The sequence below is a fragment of the Scyliorhinus canicula genome, chromosome 27 (genome assembly GCF_902713615.1).
Source record: "Scyliorhinus canicula chromosome 27, sScyCan1.1, whole genome shotgun sequence".
NCBI classification, from domain to species: domain Eukaryota; kingdom Metazoa; phylum Chordata; class Chondrichthyes; order Carcharhiniformes; family Scyliorhinidae; genus Scyliorhinus; species Scyliorhinus canicula.
This window is the reverse complement of record NC_052172.1, coordinates 8,312,766-8,330,295: the sequence shown is the minus strand read 5'-3', so window position 1 is coordinate 8,330,295 and position 17,530 is coordinate 8,312,766. Positions and strand designations below refer to the sequence as shown.

The window sequence follows — 17,530 nt, the reverse complement described above, 5'->3', positions numbered from 1 at the left end:
AAAGTCATTTGATGGAACATTTTGGAAGACATTTCTCTGCGCAATGTGGGCAGCACGGTAGCATAGTGGTTAGCACAATGGCTTCACAGCTCCAGGGTCCCAGGTTCGATTCCCGGCTTGGGGCACGGTCTGTGCACGTTCTCCCCGTGTGTGCATGGGTTTCCTCCGGGTGCTCCGGTTTCCTCCCACAGTCCAAAGATGTGCAGGTTAGGTGGATTGGCCATGATAAATTGCCCTTAGTGTCCAAAATTGCCCTTAGTGTTGGGTGGGGGTTACTGGGTTACGGGGATAGGGTGGCGGTGTGGGCTTGGGTGGTGTGCTCTTTCCAAGAGCTGGTGCAGACTCGATGGGCCGAATGGCTTCCTTCTGCACTGTAAATTCACTGAATTCTATGAATAAGAACATAAGAACTAGGAGCAGGAGTAGGCCATCTGGCCCCTCAAGCCTGCTCCGCCATTCATTGAGATCATGGCTGACCTTTTGTGGACTCAGCTCCACTTTCCAGTCCGAACACCATAACCCTTAATCCCTTTATTCTTCAAAAAACTATCTATCTTTACCTTAAAAACATGTAATGAAGGAGCCTCAACTGCTTCACTGGGCAAGGAATTCCATAGATTCACAACCCTTTGGGTGAAGAAGTTCCTCCTAAACTCAGTCCTAAATCTACTTTCCCTTATTTTGTGGCTATGGCCCCTAGTTCTGCTTTCACCCGCCAGTGGAAACAACCTGCCCGCATCTATCCTATCGATTCCCTTCATAATTTTAAATGTTTCTATAAGATCCCCCCTCATCCTTCTAAATTCCAACGAGTACAGTCCCAGTCTACTCAACCTCTCCTCGTAATCCAACCCCTTCAGCTCTGGGATTAACCTAGCGAATCTCCTCTGCACACCCTCCAGCGCCAGTACGTCCGTTCTCAAGTAAGGAGACCAAAACTGAACACAATACTCCAGGTGTGGCCGCACTAACACCTTATACAATTGCAGCATAACCTCCCTAGTCTTAAACTCCATCCCTCTAGCAATGAAGGACAAAATTCCATTTGCCTTCTTAATCACCTGTTGCACATGTAAACCAACTTTCTGTGACTCATGCACTAGCACACCCAGGTCTCTCTGCACAGCAGCATGCTTTAATATTTCATCCTTTAAATAATAATCCCGGTTGCTGTTATTCCTACCAAAATGGATAACCTCACATTTGTCAACATTGTATTCCATCTGCCAGACCCTGGCCCATTCATTTAACCTATCCAAATCCCTCTCCAGACTTCCAGTATCCTCTGCCCTTTTCCCTTTACCACTCATCTTAGTGTCGTCTGCAAACTTGGACACATCGCCCTTGGTCCCCAACTCCAAATCATCTATGTAAATTGTGAACAATTGTGGGCCCAACACTGATCCCTGAGGGACACCATTAGCCACTGATTGCCAACCAGAGAAACACCCATTAATCCCCACTCTTTGCTTTCTATTAATTAACCAATCCTCTATCCATGCTACTACTTTACCCTTAATACCATGCATCTTTATCTTATGCAGCAACCGTTTGTGTGGCACCTTGTCAAAGGCTTTCCGGAAATCCAGATATACCACATCCATTGGCTCCCCGTTATCTACTGCACTGGTAATGTCCTCACAAAATTCCACCAAATTAGTTAGGCACAACCTGCCCTTTATGAACCCATGCTGCGTCTGCCCAATGGGACACTTTCTATCCAGATGCCTCGCTATTTCTTCCTGGATGATAGATTCCAGCATCTTCCCTACTACTGAAGTTAAGCTCACTGGCCTATAATTACCCGCTCTCTGCCTACTTTTTTAAACAGTGGTGTCACGTTCGCTAATTTCCAATCCATCGGGACCACCCCAGAGTCTAGTGAATTTTGGTAAATTATCACTAGTGCATTTGCAATTTCCCTAGCCATCTCTTTTAGCACTCTGGAACTTCAAAAGGACATGAAGGAATGGCTGGACAGGTGACATTCGATACGGAGAAATGGGAGGTGATAAATGTTGTTAGGAAGAACGTGGAGAGTGTGGTGAATGTATTATGGTCACCATTCACCACTGTACTACATTGTACCACACTGTTGCCAATGTGGGCTCCACCTATGGACCATTGTACTGTACTACACTGATTGTATCATGTTGGTGCCCTTGTGGGCTCCGCCCCCTTGAGGGGAGATATAAACAGCAGCTGCCCTGCAGGCGGCTCTCAGTGCAGAGCAGTCGCAGGCAGGCACTGTTCTAGTTGATTAAAGCCACTGTTCACTTCAACTCTCTGTCTCGTGTGAATTGATGGTCGCATCAGACAGTATAAAACAAAGAGTTCAGGAGCAGAGAGTCCTGGGTGGAGATGAGCACAGGTCATCGAAGGTGGCCAGCAGGTTGAAAGTGTGGCTCATAAAGCACTCGGTATCCTCAGCTTTGTTAATGGGTGCTTAGAGTACAAGTGCAAAGTTATCTTGAACTTGTACAGGACACGCAGCCTCAGCTGGAGCATTGTGTCCAATGCTGGGCTCCACACTCGAAAAGATTCAGGCGAATGGTTCCAGGTTGGAGGAACTTCAGTTATGAGGATAGATTGGAGATTAGAAAAAGGAGGCAGAGAGGAGATTTTATAGGGGTGTTTGAAATCAGGAGGGGCCTAGACAGAGTAGATAGGGAGGTGGGGGTGGTGGCTGCGAGGGAGGGTGGTGTTGGGAGGGTGGCGGAGGGTTCTGGGAGGGAGGAGGCTGGTGCTGGGGTGTTGGGGGTTGGAGGGGGCACTGGTGGGGGTGCTGGGTGGGAGGAGGCGGGTGCTTGGGGTGAGGGTTGGTGCATGCTAGGATGGGTGAGGGTGGGTGCTGGGAGGGTGAGGGTGGGTGCTGGGGTGAAGGCGGTAGGTGCTTGGAAGCGTGGTTGGGTGCCTGGCGTGAGGGAGGGTGGCTCAATATCCAACAATCAAATTGGAGTCTAACTCTTGTCATTCCAGGTACAGTGACAACTTATTGAAGCTGTCTGGCTGAATTCCGACCCTCTGTCCTCCATCCACCTGGATCCGCGAGAGCTGGAGTTGGGCATTTCCAACAGGTCCATTTATAAATGTTAGTTAGCTCGATGAGACTTGGGCTGTGAGCTATTCGACCGGTGGCACACCAGATGTGTCCTGGAGAGGTCCTGCGTCCCCCACTGACACCAATACTCACTCTGCTGGAGCCACTCCCAGTGCTGTTCCCATTTCTCCATCAGCTCGTGCTGTTTCTTCACCACCTTGTCCAGTTTCTCCTTAATCTACAAAACAGAAAATTCACAGGGACACAACAGGAAGGATGAGATGGTTCATCAACTTAAAACAGAAGGAAAATAATATTTTCATTTTAACTTTGTGCAATCCTGTATTAACTCCAAGCTAATCAGAAGAGGAGGGATGAAGGGAGCGGGTGGGGGAAGGGAGAAGGGAGGGTGGGAGAAGGAAGGGAAGGGGGGAGGGGGAAATGGGAGTGGGGGCTATAATGTTCTTGTTGGATGGCCTGATTTATATTACACGAACACTTGTAGCTATAGCTATCAACGACTTATTAACAGTAACTGTGGGTCAACTATATGCAAAACAACAGATGAGTAACAGTATTAACATGCACAAGCAACCTCTCTCCCAGCTTCCTTGTCATTCTGAGGTCACCTGACTCTAACATTCATTTATATACCAATGAGACTCCTAGTGGTCAGTTGGTGAATTACAACACAATCATAGTATCACTACATCCCCTTTCCTTTGAAGGAATAAATTAATACATTATCATCGTATACATTAGCCTGTGACTCTTTTTTCTCTTTCAAATTTTTAAAACTGGTTTCACGTGAAGCATTGTATGTACAAATAGTCCAAATCTACAAATTGAGTCGATCAGATTCTTCTGACTCTGATCTTGTCAAAGTTTGATCTTGCTGTTCAGAACTTGTAGATTCAATGTTCTCTGTTATATCCTCATGCTCAGGAGCTGCTGAAATATCTGACACTGCAGCTGACGTAGATTCATCATCCATCGCGTTGTTGTGAAAGTCTTCTCTGGTTTTCAAGAGTGTGTGATGATTTCTTCTTAAAACCAGCCCATCCTCTGTCTGTACATTGCAGCAACGAGCTGCTACTTTTTCAAGTACAATGCCTTTTCTCGACTAATTGCCTGAATCTTCTATTCTCACGATGTTTCCTTGCTTCCTACCAGGGGCTGGTTAGCACACTGGGCTAAATCGCTGGCTTTGAAAGCAGACCAAGGCAGGTCAGCAGCACGGGTTCAATTCCCGTAACAGCCTCCCCGAACAGGCGCTGGAATGTAGCCACCAGGGGCTTTTCACAGTAACTTAATTTGAAGCCTACCCGTGACAATAAGCGATTTTCATTTTTCATTTCGTTTTCATCACTACTCCGAGGTGGTAAGGTTCGAGGCCTGCTATCAGAGTTCTGTTTTTCTTTCTCTTTAATGTTCACATTTCCTGCAGTACCATTGCATTCTCCTCCTTCTTTTCCAAGTATGGAAGTGTGGTACGCAACCTTCTATTCATGAGTAACTCTGCTGGCGATCTACCATGTGACAATGGCAACGCTTTGTAGCATGATTTTGCGAGATACGGATCAGATTGGTTGTCCATTGCTTTTTGTAATGATTGTTTTACAGTATGTCCACTTTTTTCATTCAGATCTTTGGGATCCATGTCTTTACGAGCATCAACTTTTTTTTGTTTTTTTGTTTTTTGTACCATGGGATTTACTATTGGTTGGCTCTTGTTCATAGAATTCGACTTGTTCATAGAATTTACAGTGCAGAAGGAGGCCATTCGGCCCATCGAGTCTGCACCAGCTCCTGGAAAGAGCACCCTACCTAAGGTTAACACCTCCACCCTATCCCCATAACCCAGTAACCCCACCCAACACTAAGGGCAATTTTGGACACTACGGGCAATTTATCATGGCCAATCCACCTAACCTGCACATCTTTGGACTGTGGGAGGAAACCGGAGTGCCCGGAGGAAACCCACGCATACACGGGGAGGATGTGCAAACTCCGCACAGTCAGTGACCCAAGCCGGAATCGAACCTGGGACCCTGGAGCTGTGAAGCGATTGTGCTATCTACAATGCTACCATGCTAACTTGTGGTTTCATATCTGATACGGGTGGTAGGGTAGGAATGAGATTGGCATGCAGATCTACATCTTCAGCAATTTCACTAATAATAGTTTGTATTGGTGCTTTACATAATGCATCTTCTTTAAATTGTATCTCGTTGGTGAATGGTAGTGCACTAAAATCAGTGAACGCATCGCTGAATTTGCTGATAATATTTTCAGAATTATTGGAGCATTGATGCAATCCTTTGTGGATGCTATGTACCGACAGCACTAGACCTAATTCTTCACAGCACTGATCACTAATAATGAACCCCCTCGGATACAATACCGAATGGGACGGAATAAACTGTGTTCTTCACCACCACACTCGGGTCACAAGCACCATAACACTTAATGCTTGAACCATTATAATCTCTCAGAGATATTTTTTGATTCCTTTTAATCGGTTGAATTTTTAGATTTTTTAAAATCAGTCATGCTGATTAAATTGGCTTTGGCACCAGTGTCTAACTTCAATTGGACCACTGTACCGTTCACTTTAAATGGTAGCAGCCATTTATCCTCATCAACCGTATTTATTTTAAATGGAGCATCAGTTTACATTTTTTTCAAGTGCTGGAGAATTATTTGATGTCTCCAAAAAATTATTCTTCTCTGTTATTACTCCAACAAACAATGATGTTTCATCACTGGAGGCTGTGGGCCAGATTCTCCGACCCCCCCCCCCCCCCCGGGTCAGAGAATCACCAGGGGGCGGTGTGAATCCCGCCCCCGCTGGCCGCCGAATTCTCCGGCACTGGAGATTCGGCAGGGGCGGGAATCGCGCCATGCCCGTCGGCGGGACCCTCCCCCAGCGATTCTCCAGCCCGCGATGGGCCGAAGTCCCGCTGCTGTAATGCCGGTCCCGCCGGCATGAATTAAACCACCTCACTTACCAGCGGGACCAGGCGGCGTGGGCATGCCCCGGGGTCCTGGGGGGGGGGGGGCGATCTGGCCCCGGGGGGTGCCCCCACGGTGGCCTGGCCTGCGATCGGGGCCCACCGATCCGCCTGTGCCGTGGGGGCACACTTTCCCCTCCGCGTCAGCCATCAACCTCCACGATGGCCGACGCGGAGGTGACCCACCCTGCGCATGCGCGGGATTGATGTCAGCAGCCGCTGACGCTCCCGCACATCAGTGGACTTCCATCGGCCTGAGTCCCTTCGGCCCCGGCTGGCGTGGCGCTAAAGGCCTTTCCCGCCGGCTGGCAGCGGGCCAACCACTCCGGCGCCACCTAGCCCCTAAAGGTGAGGTCTTGGCCCCTAAAGGTGTGGAGGATTCGGCACCTTTGGGGCGTCCCAATGCCGGAGTGGTTCACGCCGGGACCCCCACCCCGCCGTGTAGGGGAGAATCCCACCCTGTGTTTTTCACTGTGCTGACTGATCTGGGGTTGAGTTTAGAGTAACAATTCTGAGCAAAGTGATTTTTTTTCCTTTGCAACTGGAGCCAAACTTGCCAAACGCTAGACACTGCCTTAATTTGTGCCTTTGACCATATTTAGAAATACTTTGTCCTGATCTTTAACCTGTTTGTTGGCACGCAAGGAGCTACGGGAACTTTCCCACCTTTTTCCGACGTTTCCCGCTCTTTTGGAAAAAGGGCGGCGGCCGGAGTGTTTTCCTCCAAGAAGACGCCGCCATTACTGAGAAACATTTCACAGTGCTCTGCTCATAGCTCGCGAGCCTGACAAATCTTAACTGTTTATTCCAAGGGCAGCTCCCATTCCCTCAGCAACCGTTCCCTCGGCTTATTTTCATTCACACCAGACACAATCATAATAATGATAATAATGACTGCTTATTGTCACGAGTAGGCTTCAATGAAGTTACTGTGAAAAGCTCCTAGTCGCCACCTTCCGGCGTCTGTCCGGGGAGGCTGGTACGGGAATTGAACCCGCGCTGCTGGTCTTGTTCTGCATTACAAGCCAGCTGTCTTAGTCCACTGTGCTAAACCAGCTCCAGAGGGTCAATCTACAATCAGTTCCCAAATCATGGAAGATTCCCCCGCAGAAAAATTACGGACGGTATTCTCCACTCCGCCCCCCCCCCCCCCCCCCTTGCCGGTTGGGCAAATCGCTGGGGCGCCGCACGCATCGCGCCAGGCCGGCCCGACTACCGTACGCGATTCTCACACCCCCACCCCCGAAACCAGCGGCGTGCTATTCGCGCCGGGCCGCTCGGACAATCACGGCAAACGGTGAGCGCCGATTCTCCGGCCCGGATGGAGCAAGCGGCTGGCGAAGAAAATGACAGTCCCGCCGGTGCCGTTCTTACCTGCTCTCGGGCCGGCGGGACCTGGGGCTTTCAAGGGCCAGGAGCGGCCTGTGTGGGGGGGGGGGGGGGGGGGGGGGGGGAAAGTGGGGGTTCCAATCCCGGGGAGTCCCTCCAGAGTGGCCTGGTACGCGATCGGGACCCACCGATCGGCGGGCCGGCCTCTCTGTCGGTGGGCCTCCTTTCTTCCGCCGGCGTGCCTGGATCCATGCGCCATTTTTGTGCGGGGCGGCCTGGGGGAGGACGCCCACTGCGCATGCGCTAGTTGGCGCAGGCCCAACTGCGCATGCGCGGGACCCAAGGCGCCGCGTCTTTTACACCTCTGATGCCGCGCCGAGACCCCGCCCCCCCGTAAATCGCGTGACGCCCCTGCTAGCCCCACGGAGGGCGGAGACTAGGGGTCTGGGAACGGGCGCCGACGCCGGAGTAAAACACTCCGGTTTTTACTCTGGCGTCGGCACTTAGACTCCCGTTGGGAGAATCCCGCCCTACAGGTTTTAACTTTAAATCAGTGATGAAATGATCTACCGACTCTTTTGTCTTCTTTAACGTGATCTAAACACATAGCGTTCATAAATGGCTTCTTTATGAAAAATGAAATGAAATCGCTTATTGTCACGAGTAGGCTTCAATGAAGTTACTGTGAAAAGCCCCTAGTCGCCACATTCCGGCGCCTGTCCGGGGAGGCTGGTACGGGCTGGTATGGATGTGCAATGTTCATCAAATCTTCGAATTACTTCATTAAAAGTTTTACTACCTTCATCGTTCGCAAATTTAAATGTATTAAACACACTCCTAAATTAACTGCAGTAAGAAACAGATTAAATTGTTGTTTGAACACACGCCAGTTACTGTCTACGTTATCATGAAATCTGAGACTCATTGGTGGCATCAACGACTTCGTGTAATTCATTCCGCTGATAGTTTTTTTTTCAGTGTTTAATACCATCTGACCCTGGTACCATGTCATTTTCTTGTCGGATGGCCTGATTTATATTACAAGAACGCTTGTAGCTAAAGCTATAAATGATTTATTAACATTAACTGTGGGTCAAATATATACAGAACAACAGATGAATAACCGTATTAACATGCACAAGCAACCTCTCTCCCAGCTTCCTCATCAATCTGAGGTCACCTGACTCTAACATTCACTTATATACTAATGAGACTCCTAGTGGTCAGTCGGTGAATTACAACACAACCATGATATCACTACAGAGGGGAGAAAGGAGGGGGTGGGAGGGGAGGGGATGGGATAGGGGTGGGGAAAGAGAGAGGGCGGATGGAGGAATGGAGAAGTGAGGGGTTGGGGAAGGGGGTGGGAAGGTGGGGGAAGGGGACGGGGTGGAAGGGGAGGGGAGGTGGGGAAGGGGAGGTGGGGGAGAGGAGGTGGGGGAGGGAGGAAATGGTGAGGGGAGGTGGGGGGAGGGGAGGTGGGAAATGGTGAGGGGAAGTGGGAGGAAGGGAGGTGGGAAAAGGGGAGGGGGAGGGGAGTTGGGAAAGGGAGGGAAGGGGAGGGGAAAGGGAGGGAAGGGGAGGGGAAAGGGAGGGAAGGGGAGGGGAAAGGGAGGGAGGGAAGGGGCAGGGAAAGGGAGGGAAGGGGAGGGGAAAGGGAGGGAAGGGGAGGGGAAAGGGAGGGAGGGAGAGCGGAAGAGAGGTCGAAGAAGGAAAGTAGGGAGGGAGGAGGGAGAGGGGACGAGGGAGAGTGAGGGTGGAGGGAGAGTGAGGGGAGGAGGGAGGGTGAGGGGAGGAGGGAGGGTGAGGGGAGGAGGGAGGGTGAGGGGAGGAGGGAGAGTGAGGGGAGGAGGGAGGGTGAGGGGAGGAGGGAGGGTGAGGGGAGGAGGGAGGGTGAGGGGAGGGGAGGAGGGAGGGTGAGGGGAGGGGAGGAGGGAGGGTGAGGGGAGGAGGGAGGGAGGTAGAGTAGAGGAGGGAGGGTGAGCAGAGGAGGGAGGGTGAGCAGAGGAGGGAGGTAGAGGGAGGAGGGAGGGAGGGTGAGTGGAGGAGGGAGGGTGAGGGGAGGAGGGAGGGTGATATTGTGGAGGAGGGAGGCACAGGGGGGAGGGAGGCAGAGGAGGAGGCAGAGGGGGGAGGGAGGGAGAGGGGAAGAGGGAGGTAGAAGGAAATGAGGAGGGAGGGAATGAGGACGGAGGGAATGAGGAGGGAGGGTGTGAGGATGGAGGGAGAGGGGAGCGAGGAAGGAGGGAAGGGGAGTGCGGAAGCAGGGAGGGGGAGTGAGGAGGGAGGGAAAGAGGGGGTGAGGGATGGAATGAGGAGGGAGGGAGCGAGGAAGGAGATAGAGGGGAGCGAGGAAGGAGGGAGGGGGGAGTGCAGAAGCAGGGAGGGGGAGTGAGGAGAGAGGGGAGTATGGGAGAGGGTGTGCAAGGAGGCAAGGCGAGGGGAGGGAGCAGGGAGGGAGAAGATTGTAGGGGAGGAGGGGGGTTGGTAGAGGGGGTTAGGAAGGGAGAGCAGGGGGGAGGGTGGGAGGGAGAGGATTGGAGGGAGGGAGAGGCAGAGGAGAAAGACGTGAGTGGAGGGAGCAGGAATGGGAGAGGAAAGGAGAGAGATTTCCGAGAATATGGGTTATAGGTAACGGTATCTCAACGTACATAACAGAGATGGGGAGATTTGTGTTCATTCTGATATTGGTTAATCCCAATGCAAAATCCACCATCTATCTGAAAGAAATAATCCAGATTTTTAAGGACAGAATGAACAGAGGTTTTTGAAGCGTAGGCGGCGATACTGAGTGTGTAAGTGCCGTTGGTGTGGTGTGGATTACCTCCTCGGCAGCCTGGTTTGTACTGGTCAGCAAAGTTTTGCCCAGTTCGATGCAAGCTGAGAGCTTCTTATGTCTGGCTTCAATCTCCCCTCGGAGACTTTGGTGATAATTCATCAGCACCTCCACGGACGACACATCCCTGGGGTAGAAAGGGAGCATTGTCATTGTCAGGCACACTGCACGTCACCACGCACTGTGGGACACAATAATATCATTCACGGCATTTTCGAAGACAAGCCAGTGGGGACTCGCTCAAATCTGAAACAGAATTAAAAGCAGCGTTGAGGCGATAAATCTTTCAGCCACGAATTCTCCAATCCCCTGCTGGCACAATCTGGCCTTCACTCTCTCAATCTGCTTCTGACCTTTCTGCTTTTCTAGGCTAAAGGCTCACGAGAATGAGGGTGTTGAAGTCAAGCGGCGGGAAAGGCCCCAAATGTGGGTTGGGGAACTTGCCAAAGTGCCGCTCGCAGTGAGCTGGAGGGTGGGCGCTTTTTGACTTGAAGATGAAACCAGTAGTGTCCCAGAGTCACTTAGGGCACAGAAGGAGGCCATTCTACCCATTGGGTCCTCGTCGCCTCTCCGTGGAGCATTCCCATCTGGGATTTCCCTCTGCAGAGTTATTTCTTCCAAGTGTCCTTCGGCTTTCCGTTCACAATCGTCGACTGTTTCCAACTCCACCACCCTCGTGGGCACAATCTTGTAATATTTTAGCGATTGTGCAGAACGGGTTTTGTGATGGGTCAGTGGTCCCGCCACGGGATCAGCGAGGAGACCCTGTGATTGGACAGTGTGTTGTACGGGGTCAGTGAGGAGACCCTGTGATTGGACAGTGTGCTGTACGGGGTCAGTGAGGAGACCCTGTGATTGGACAGTGTGCTGTACGGGGTCAGTGAGGAGACTGTGTGATTGGACAGTGTGCTGTACGGGGTCAGTGAGGAGATTGTGATTGGACAGTGTTCTGCCATGAGGTCAGTGAGGAGCTCTGTGATTGGACAGTGTGCTGCCATGGGGTCAGTGAGGAGCTCTGTGATTGGACAGTGTGCTGCCCTGGGGTCAGTGAGGAGATTGTGATTGGACAGTGTTCTGCCATGAAGTCAGTGAGGAGCTCTGTGATTGGATAGTGTGCTGTACAGGGTCAGTGAGGAGATTGTGATTGGACAGTGTGCTGCCACGAGGTCAGTGAGGAACTCTGTGATTGGACAGTGTTCTGCCATGACGTCAGTCAGGAGCTCTGTGATTGGACAGTGTTCTGCCGTGAGGTCAGTGAGGAGCTCTGTGATTGGATAGTGTGCTGTACGGGGTCAGTGAGGAGCTCTGTGATTGGACAGTGTGCTGCCATGAGATCAGTGAGGAGCTCTGTGATTGAACAGTGTGCTGTACAGGGTCAGTGAGGAGCTCTATGATTGGACAGTGTGCTGCCATGAGGTCAGTGAGGAGACTGTGATTGGACAGTGTGCTGTACAGAGTCAGTGAGGAGACTGTGTGATTGGACAGTGTGCTGCCATGGGGTCAGTGAGGAGCTCTATGATTGGACAGTGTGCTGTTCAGGGTCAGTGAGGAGCTCTATGATTGGACAGTGTGCTGTTCGGGGTCAGTGAGGAGCTCTATGATTGGACAGTGTGCTGTACAGGGTCAGTGAGGAACTCTGTGATTGGACAGTGTTCTGCCACGAGGTTCGTGTTGGTGAAGGTGTGAAAGATCTACCTGGAACAGGATACTAAAGCAGTGATGCTATTATACTTGCCGGGCAGGGCCTCGTGCATATCAGGCACCTGTTTGCTCCCCTGTCTCCATGCTCTTTCCTCCCACGATAAACGTCATAACTTGTGGCCTCAATCTCAATTTTAACTGCCTCCAACTATCAGGCCAAGGTGGAGGGTGGGTTTCCTGACCCACCGGAGTCCCTCCACGTTTGCAGATCAGGCTCAGGGCCTGGTCAGGCAGCTTAGCCTGAGGCCCAGAGAGGGGATGGTCTCCCGGCCTGGTCAAGCCTTCCGGGAAAGGCCGGAGGGAAGCGGATAAGATCAGTATTTATTCACACTTCCCCAGGTCCCACAACAACAACAACTTACATTTAGACGATGCAGTAAAATCTCCCAGGATGCTTTTCGGGAGTGTTAATGGGCCTGACTTTGACAGCGAGCTACACAGGACAATATTGAGTCACATGGCCGAGGGCAGTGGGGCGCGGGGGGCGGGTCTTAAGGAATTCCTTAAAGGAGGAAATAGATGTATAGAGGCTGAGGGTGGCGGGGGAGAATCCAGAGTTTAGGCCCTAGGCGACTCGAAGTACGAACGCCAAGGTGGAGCGGTTAAAATGGAGGCCGTGCGAGAGGCTGGAATTGGAGCACAGGGGTCTCGGAAGATGCAGTTACAGGGTGGGGACAAAGAGGGACACTTGATAACAACTCGGAGAATTTATCCTTTGTGGCCGCTCTGAACTGGGAGCCAAGGAAAGTTAGTGAACGCAAGGGTGATGGCTCAGTGGTCAGTGGGAGGGTGTCAAGGAGGGGTTTTTCACAGTGCATTCTGGAACAGCGAGAGGCAGATAGGCAGCGTCGGGGCAGAGGCCTATAATGGGCCTCGTTAGGATTTTACTGAGGGTTTCGGGACATCCCCAACATCAGGGGTTGAGGGGGGGCCCAGGCGCAGAGTTGCCAAGAGTCAGACCGGCAAGAAGCCTCTTAAATGGCCATCTTCAAGTGTTATCTTATTAAAGACGGTAGGCAGCACGTTGCTGGCCCAATCAGAGAGCCGACATTTCTTGAGTCCCGCCCGAGAGAAATGGGAGTGGCTGAGGGAATTCGGAGCCCCCCCCCCTCCCCCACGACTGACCCCTTCTGAGATGTCAGTAGAATTTCAAAACATCGGATGGCCAAGCACCGAGGAATCCATGGAACAGAAAGGATAGATGCCCCAGGGGCAGCGTTTTGAGCCTTGGGGGGGGGGGGGGGGGGGGGGGTGCGTTTACTATCGCCACGCCGAGGAAACATAATCGGCCGTTCCTTCACTGTCGCAAGATCACCACTCCTGGACATCTCTCCCTAACAGCACTGTGGGTGTACCTACACCACATGGACTGCAGCGGTTCGAGATGGCGGCTCACCAGCACCTTCTGAAGGGGCAATTAGGGATAGGCAATAATTGCTGGGCCCAGCCAGCGACGCCAGTGAAAGAATAAAAAAGTGACCCATCACCATGCCCCCTCCAATACCCCTTCTCTATAAGCCCTCCATTCACTTGATATTCTACACAACTGCAGTGGAAAGAGGAATCCGACAAATGGTGAAAGTAATAAAGAGCAGCGAGGGGGATACAGTGATCGATGTATAAAAGGGGTTATGAGAAACACACTGTTGCGTGATGTCGACACGAGGGCAGCTGAGGGCCAAGGAAACCTACGCAGCAATAACCATCAGTAAGGAGGTGACGGACTTGTAAAATGAGTGAGTATCAGGCTTCACGATCGAGGTGGACCTTTGAGAAGTGTTGGGCAGCAGGGTAGCGCAGCGGTTAGCACTGCTCAAAATGCCAGGCAGACAGGTCAGTGAAGTTGCTTCTGAAAGGACGGCCCCTCCAATCACAGGCCATTGCTCTCCCGCGTTGGCTGCTGATAGGCTCACTAGTGAGCGGGAATGTGGTAGAGAAACAGGAGCAGCAAACACCGGCAGCGGTGAGTATGCTGGGGCCACGCAGAGGTGGGACCTTGGGAGGAAGAGAGAGACTGCCTGGGGCTTAGGGTAAAGAGAGTTGACGGTGACCTTTGGGGAAGTGGGGAGAGATTGCCCTGAGCCATGAGGGGAGGAGAGCCTGCCGGGGCCATAGAGAAAGGAGAGAGAGAGACGGCCATGGGGGGCAAGGGAGACTTCGGGTCCCATGGGGAGCAGACACTGTTGGGCCCAGCGCTGAGATGTCGGCAGCAAGGCCCAGGGGAGACACTGCAGAGCTTGTGGTCAGGGAAGGCAGAAAAGGCTGGCTGGTGTAAGACAGCGAAACAGAGTGAGGGTGTGAGATAGGGAGTGTATGAGCGAGACAGTGAGAGCGAGCGAGTGTGTGTGGGAGCGAGTGTGTGTGTGAGCGTGAATGAGTGAGTGTGTGGGAGAGCGGGTGAGTGTGAGCTGTGTCCTCAGTCCCCTACTATACTCCCTGTACACCTATGACTGTGTGGCCAAATTCCCCTCCCACTCGATTTTCAAATTTGCTGATGACACCACAGTAGTGGGTCGGATTTCAAACAATGACGAGGCAGAGTATAGGAATGAGATAGAGAATCTGGTGAACTGGTGCAATGACAATAATCTCTCCCTCAATGTCAACAAAACAAAGGAGACTGTCATCGACTTCAGGAAGTGTAGTGGAGAACATGCCCCTGTCTACATCAACGGGATCGAAGTAGAAAGGGTCGAGAGCTTCAAGTTTTTAGGTGTGCAGATCACTAACAACCTGTCCTGGTCCCCCCATGCCGACATGATAGTTAAGAAAACCCGCCAACGACTCTACTTTCTCAGAAGACTAAGGAAATTTGGCATGTCAGCTACGCCCCTCACCAACTTCTACAGATGCACCATAGAAAGCATTCTTTCTGGTTGTATCACAGCTTGGTATGGAGCCTGCTCTGCCCAAGACCGCAGGAAACTACAAAAGGTCGTGAATGTATCCCAATCCATCACGCAGACCAGTCTCCCATCCATTGATTCTATCTATTATTCCCGCTGCCTCGGAAAGGCAGCAGCATAATTAAAGGACTCCACGCACCCCGGACATACTCTCTTCCACCTTCTTCCGTCAGGAAAAAAAAACCAAAGTTTGAGGTCATGAACCATCCGGCTCAAGAACAGCATCTCCCTTACTGCCATCAGACTTTTGAATGGACCTACCTCGTATTAAGTTGATCTTTTCTCTGCTGCTTGCTATAACTGTAACATCATATTCTGCAGTCTCTCCTTCCTTCCCTATGTACGGTATGCGTTGTTTGTACAGCGTGCAAGAAACAATACTTTTCACTGTACACTAATGCATGTGACAATAATAAATCAAATCAAATCAGGGAGGGTGTATATGTGTGTGTGTCTTGCTCACTCAGAATTCTCACTCACCCTCATGGCCACACACCAACACTCACACAGTGGGTGAGGATGAGTGAGGGAGGGGATACCCTGAGACTCCAAGTGAGCCGGGCACACACACTCTGACCTTCTCAGATCTCTCACAGAGTGGATGGGAGAATGTCTACACATGTTGCCAACATGGATTTCCAGAAGGCAGTTGACAATTTCCACTGAAGAGATTGACAAAAATGAAATTGGAGGCAATCCTGTGATACTGGTTGGCGATTGATTGGGGGTGGGGTGGGGGGCTACATTCTCTGGCTGGGAGGGCCTAACGAGAGATGTTACCCAGGGATCTAGATGTCAACCTTCCACCATGATTGTTAATGACTTGGATGCAGGAACAGAAAGCCATCTGTCTAAGGCCGGGATGCTCCTTTTGCAAGTCCGCCCCGCTATCGCTGTTAGCCAGGACGCAGAATTTCCATATCAGGAAGCGTGGGGTCGAGATCCACTTTGGATCCAGGAATGACAAAGCTGCATTTTTCCTGAATGGTGGTGCTTTACGAGCGGCACCGTGATTTTGGGGGTTATGCACAGGGCTTACTCTATATGTTAGTGCGCGGGTCAGGGGAAGAAAGCGAATTCAATCCTGGACCGGGATTTTCAGGTCTTGCCCCAGGTGGGTGGGATAGATAATTTGACGGATCAGTAAAGGATCCATTGGCTCCCTTGATCTTTATCTCGAAAGGGGTGTCTACGCCATAGGGAGGAATTTATGCTTCAACCGGACAGAGCTCGGAATAGAGCCTATCTGGAGTGGCTCCATTCAGTTCTGGACACCACACCACAGGAAGGATGTACTGATCTCGGAGGAGGAACATCGCAGATTCATCAGAATGATATCGGGGTTAAGAGGGATAAATTATAAGGACACGTTACATCAATTTGACTCCATTTAGTAGATCTAAGGCAGTGATGGGTCGCCTAGGCGAACGGTTGGGCTGCATGAGAGGTCCTCCTTCATCTCAGTAGGCCGCACGATTGAAATTGGGCCTGTTCGCTATCCGTGGCCCCGTGGATAAGATTAAATACATTTAATACATGCCGAATATTTCATAATGAGTTATGTGCTTAATCATTTATATATTAATAGAACTGTCATCACTTTGGACACAGAGTGTCCAACACAGAGACACTTTGGCACGGCTCTCGCACTCAATGTTGTGAGCAATCAGCACGTCCCTCACTTCACTCGCCCTCGCTTGACGAGCGAATCACTTCAGCCATATCGACAGGAAAAAAAACTACACGGACGGGAATCAGCGGAATGTGGCGACCCCGCGCGCGGGCGACGGTCAACACAATGTCTCGTGGGGGCCGCACTCAGAACCCCGATGGGCCGCATGTGACCGCCCGGGTTGTAGGTTGCCCACCACTGATCCAAGGGGAAGGGTTTAAGAAGAGTAAGCAATTTAATAGGATAGGTGGAGGTAAACTGAATCTCTGTCCTGTGGAAATTTGGAAAACCTCCCACTGATTGGCTGAGGTATGACCATGGGCAAAGCAACGGCGATCGATAGCTCCCCCGGTCATTCAAAAGAGGCTTGAACATGTTCTTTTTGTTTATCCTGATTATCCTAAACTGGTAGCTGGTGCAGCCGTTGGCGCACTCCATTTCGTTCAGAAAGTGCTGCCCAATCGCGGAATTACATCTAACAGCAGGCGTTTTGTTGTGGGTTTCAAGCACAAGCATGTGGCCAATCGGAACAGACTTGCCAACCAATCAGCACCCTTTACTCCTGTCCTGATGAGTGCAAGATGAAAAGCTTTGGCGACACGTGTCTCTTTTCAGCAGCACTAAAGTTCTGTACTACCTTGTGACTGTGTGCCTGGTTAGGGTTGATCGAGAGAAACTGTTACTGCGGCAGGAGGGTCGGGGAGGCAAAGTTAAGAAAATTAGCAGAAATAAGAGCTGCTTTTTAGCAGCAGGTTCTGTGAAAATACCAATGAACAAGGATCTAGGAATAGGCCATTCAGCCCCTCGAGCAAGCTCTGCAATTTAAGATCACGGCTTGTCTGAGGCTGCAATTATAATATTAAAGGCCGTGTAGACAATGCAATTAGGTCTTGTGGCGCAGTGAGTTAGCCTCGCAGGCAGAAGCTCTGGGTTCGAGCCCCACCCCCAGGACCTGACGGGCTGCCCTCTCAATGAATTAGCGCAAGAACGTGCAGGCGGCACGGTAGCACAGTGGTTAGCACTATGGTTTCA

General features: G+C 51.3%; 1 protein-coding gene across 1 annotated transcript in view; it reads right to left on the bottom strand.

The window, feature by feature from the left end:
- LOC119957859 (spectrin beta chain, non-erythrocytic 4-like) overlaps positions 1 to 17,530 on the bottom strand; it is a 225,308-nt gene that overhangs the window by 18,156 nt on the left and 189,622 nt on the right. Inside the window, 2 exon segments of the mRNA XM_038786016.1 lie at positions 3,194 to 3,278; positions 10,208 to 10,346. Of these exon segments, the coding sequence (XP_038641944.1) occupies positions 3,194 to 3,278; positions 10,208 to 10,346 (224 nt within the window).